The following is a 4,697-nucleotide window of genomic DNA, read 5'->3' as shown; positions in this document are numbered from 1 at the left end:
TGGTCTCAGGGATCGAGGGTTGCATCGGATTCGTGGACGTTCACCAGGTCAAAGATTGTCATTTACTCGTGATGGAACGGCCGCTTCGGAGCTCCGACCTATTTCAAGTTCTGGAGAAAGTCGGCAGCATCTCGAAGGAGAGATGCAGATGCTTCTTTCGGCAAATCGTGGACGCCTGCGTCGGTTGCTTGAAACGAAACGTAGTTCACGGAGACCTGAAGATGGAGAACGTAATCGTCGATCTGGACACGGACAGGATCAAGCTGGTGGACTTCGGTTTCGCCAAATTCGTCGACGACCAACCGATCGCCAGCGCTTTCGGAACCACCGATCATTACCTTCCTCCGGAGATGCTGAAACATCGATTCATGTGTGCCGTTCCGGAGATGATCTGGTCGCTCGGAATCATGCTGTTCGAAATGATCACCGGAGAAGAAGTAGAACGCGGCCGTCGACCGTACTTGCAGTTAATCGACGACGAGGAGCTACTTTCGCTCCTCGATCGAATGCTGGCGGTCGACTGGAGGAAGAGACCGTCGCTGAAACAAGTGTCGGATCATCCGTGGACGAATAAACTGACCGCGAATGGGGAATATATTCAATAGAAGACGAGATGTACAGACGGATGCACAACAACGAATTTCGTTTGCTATTTCACGTTCCCGAGTCAGAGAGAGACGGCTTCGCTCGACCGACGTGGCGCAGAGATCGACCGCACCACCCCGTCATGGTAAAGGAGATTTTGAGGCCTTGCCCCACGTCCAGATGGAAGGGTGCGCAGCTTCCCGAGGAAGCGGTGTTCATGGAGATGGCGAAGGGAGTACCTGGTTGCGCGAACTTTGAAGCCGTTTCGAACGACGACCGATCTTACATTCTGGCCGTGACGCGACCGACGTTCTACTGCTTCCTGAACGAAATGCTTGAATCTTCGTGCTGCGGAGAAAACAACGCGAAGAAGATATTCGAGCAGGTGGTGTGAGCCTGCGTCGGCTGTCGAGACCGCGGTTTCTACCACGACTCGGTGGACGAGAACAACGTGCTCGTCGACTTGATCACGGACGGTGCAGAATTCCTAAATTTCGGGTCGGCCGTGAAAATCGACGAGCGGAACAGATCTGTGTTGGAAAGACGCTGCGTCGACTCGTTGACATCACTGCATCGCCGGATGACCGAAAGAGAATTTTTCGTCGGACAAGAAGCGGCCACTCTCGACGACTTGATGAGATGGGTGGTAGACGACACCGATTCCCGAGAATAAATATTTTTTTTACAAATGTTGTTCTTTCCAACACCCCCCAAATTGTTTTGTATACTATGTCAAATGAATATTGAAATAATAAATAAAAGACACACAAAAATCTATATGGTATTACTTTCTTTTTATTTTTAATTTGTTCTACGAAGACTTGTCCTCGGATAACTCTTCTGTATTTCCTGACACGTAGCCTTGTAAGTTCTGAAGTCTTGCTGGGAGGGAGCCTCGCCGCCGGTCATCTTGGAAGCCATAGATCTTTCGAAGCTCCTGAACACAAGCAGCTGCTCTTCGCACACTCGCCGATAACTGGGCACGACGTGACGATCGAAGTGATTATCGACTTCTTCTGATGTGACGTCCTCCATCGTCGGTTCCATAGACGCCAGCGATTCGCAGATGTTCTCGACGACCTGTGACCGCTCCCGGACGCCGTAGGATTCGAAGAGACGCTCGCCCTTCAGCATCGGATGGTATCCGTCCGAACGTTCGTCCTCGCTGCAGTACTGTCTCTGTTCCTTGTCCACGTCGAACGCGCACAGTCGGCAACCTTCCATGTTTTCAGTCGGTTCTCTTCGCAACACCCAACACATGTATATATGTGCACGAGGGACGCGACGTACAGCATCAGACCAAGGTCCGACATGGCCGAACCATCGTACGCTGCCTGCAACAGGTGTCAGTGGAACCCACCCATGCCGAACGGGGAACTATGCACGATGTGCGCCAGCCCTTCTCAACTCTGTCCGGAATGCCTCCGGCCTTTGAATGCCTGCGATTGCTTTAAAACCCCGCCCAGTACCGCGTCGTCCGCCGAATCCGCAACGTCGTTCTTGGAAGCAGCTGACGGACGGTCGCCGATCGGAGAGAGAGATTGGGACCGTGAGGAGGAGGAGGAAGAGGAAGAACTGTCCTTCCCGGAATCTTCGTACGAGAGTCTCGACGGCACTTCTCATTCGGAAATGCTGCATCGTATCGACGATGAACTTTCACAAACGTCTTTTCTGGAATCGTCGTACGGGAGCGTCGACGCCACTTCGCATTCGAAAATGCTACTTCGGGTCGACGACTTGATCGAAACGTTCGACGATTACGCCGAACAGATCAAAGAAGACCCAGAAGAATCTGAGTGGACGCCCGAATGCCGCTCGTTGGCCTTGGAAACCAGAAAACTGGACGTTGAGGAATGGCTCGATTTAGGTAACGAGGTAGAAGAGGAAAGGTCGATGGTCGTCTGCGAATATTGCACCGCCGAATTAGACGGATTCTCCCAGTGCGATTGCAATCTCGGATTTTGAATTTGTCGAAAGTAAAAAGAAAATATAACATAAAATCATTTACGTTAACTCGTTATTCTTGCGTGATTTATTTTTTGTATCTTTTTTTTTAAAATATTATTCTCCTACATTCGATAAAGGGATTGGAACGTGCGTTACCCGAAAGAAACGGGGCAATCAAGGCGAAGTCGACGCCGGAAGCATAGCGAGGGCGTACATAATAGAAGAATCTGAACGAAATCCGTACTGCGTCGCTCTCGATCGGTTGGTGGAGAGCATTCCGTTCGGAGTGAGAGCGAAGGACATCGTCCCTCGAAACGCGAGCGATCCTCGAGAGGTGATATCCTCGGTGTTCGAAGAGGGTACCGTGAACTGGGGACGCATCGTCGTCTCCTTAGTGATCGCTCGCGAGCTTTCGCGTTCGAGAAGAAGGCAGTTGCACGCGCAGTCGGAGTCCTTCTCGACGACAGATGTGGAGATTGGGTCAGACGGGAAGGTGGCTGGAAACGCATGCTGCACTTTCGCGTCGACAGAAGGGTATTAGCGATTTGGTAGTGAAAGTGCGCTCGGAAAAAAGACGTCGATCCATTTCGGAATGTCGTTTCAAAGTCGCCGACAATCGTCGGAAGACGAACAGGAAGACGATCGTCGTCTCCCGCCCGTGCCAGTAAAGGTGAAGAAGAAGTCGAATATCGTATGGATAAGTTCCGAAGAAGACGAATCGGAGAGCAATCCGGGAACTTCGAGGTCGGGAGGCTCCTCCTCGGCAAGAGACGGCACCGGAGACTCTTCGTCGAGAATGGCCGTTGGCACATCCAGCGACGGCGGTAAGTCTTCCGGTTCGAGAAACTTTGCCGTCAAATCTTCGAGAAACGGTGTCCCACGCAAGTCGTTCTCGTCGAGGAAAACCGGCGACGCCAGTAAGAAACCGAAGCCGACGGCAACGGTTCGGCCGGTGGGCCACGTCGATTACGCCAGACCGGACAACGCATACGTGGCTGGAGGCGACAACGACGACCACGACGACGACCCCTGGAGGCACAATCCGTTCTTCGACGGTCCGCTGAGAGAAGGAACGGATCCGCAGTACAGGGTGAAAGGCAACATTCCGGCGCTGAACAACATATACTTCGTGGTCGACGAAATGAACGACGTCATCTGGTACAAGGTTCCTCGATGGTTGGACCCGAAAGCCGTGCAGCAGTTGAGCCGTAAACTGAAGGTCGAGGACATCACGTGCCTGAACATCATCTCCTTGACCAAGACGGCGATGTTTACGAACGAAATCGACGCGCTGACGGCAATCGCGACGTAGCTGGTAAGCAGCTCAGTGATCTTTCCAGGTCTGAGAAACGAAGACATGCCCACCCTACTGGAAGACGCGAAGGACATGTTCGCAGACGAGAGAAGAACGCGACTGCTGGTGGATCTGACGAACGTGATTTCCTCTCGCGAGAAAGGAAATCTGATAAGAAACACGATATGCGACACGCTTCTGTTCTGGTCTTCTCTGATACACGACATGTCCGTGAAGAAACCCGTGCAGATGGCGAGTTGGCTCTCCCGTATACCGCCGAGTCTGATCGATCACATGATCAACAGACCGGAGCGCTTGAGCGGGCACGACGAGGACGTGCATCGTCTCGTCGCCGTCTGGGTTGCGTCGTTCTCGGACAGCGCCGTGGATTCTTTGCGAATGGGTCTGTTGATGGACGCGGGCAAATTCTCGCCTTACGAATGGAAGGACGGCGAAGGAGCGCGGGCACTGGCCCAGCTTCGAACGTCCGACCGGATAAGGACGTTGATGAAAGAATCGTCTCCGTATTCCATGCGGGACGGAAAGCAGAGGATTTTGGGTCCGCCGTGCATGTTCATCGTAAAGCCGATAGGAGACACGTTCGGTAGACATACCATGACGAACACTGCCAGGTTGGTGCTGTCGGGAGACCACGAACGCACGTTGGGAGTGTTGGGGTGCTCGAGCGATTCCGCTCTGTACGTCTGCTTCGAGGACGATTTCTCGGTGGCCAAGTGAAGTTCGGATACGTTGCAGAAAAAAGGCGTGCAGAAGTGGACAAGGATCACCACGATGCCGCACTTTTGCCGTCGGTCGAAACTGCAGATGCTCTGCTACCGCGACAGGTTCCTGGTGTTCGTAGGAGGAAAGG

General features: G+C 52.9%; 1 protein-coding gene across 1 annotated transcript in view; it reads left to right on the top strand.

The window, feature by feature from the left end:
• LOC117108284 (serine/threonine-protein kinase pim-3-like) overlaps positions 1-605 on the top strand; it is a 1,429-nt gene extending 824 nt beyond the window's left edge. Inside the window, exon 2 of the mRNA XM_033250267.1 lies at positions 1-605. This exon is cut by the window's left edge and continues 80 nt beyond it. Within this exon, the coding sequence (XP_033106158.1) occupies positions 1-605 (605 nt within the window).
• The last annotated feature ends 4,092 nt before the right edge of the window (positions 606-4,697 follow it).

This window comes from Anneissia japonica, unplaced genomic scaffold (assembly GCF_011630105.1).
Source record: "Anneissia japonica isolate Jap-2015-1 unplaced genomic scaffold, ASM1163010v1 scaffold287975_len91358_cov152, whole genome shotgun sequence".
Classification (NCBI taxonomy): domain Eukaryota; kingdom Metazoa; phylum Echinodermata; class Crinoidea; order Comatulida; family Comatulidae; genus Anneissia; species Anneissia japonica.
Note: the sequence above shows the minus strand (reverse complement) of the source record. Positions and strands in the feature narration are given on the sequence as shown.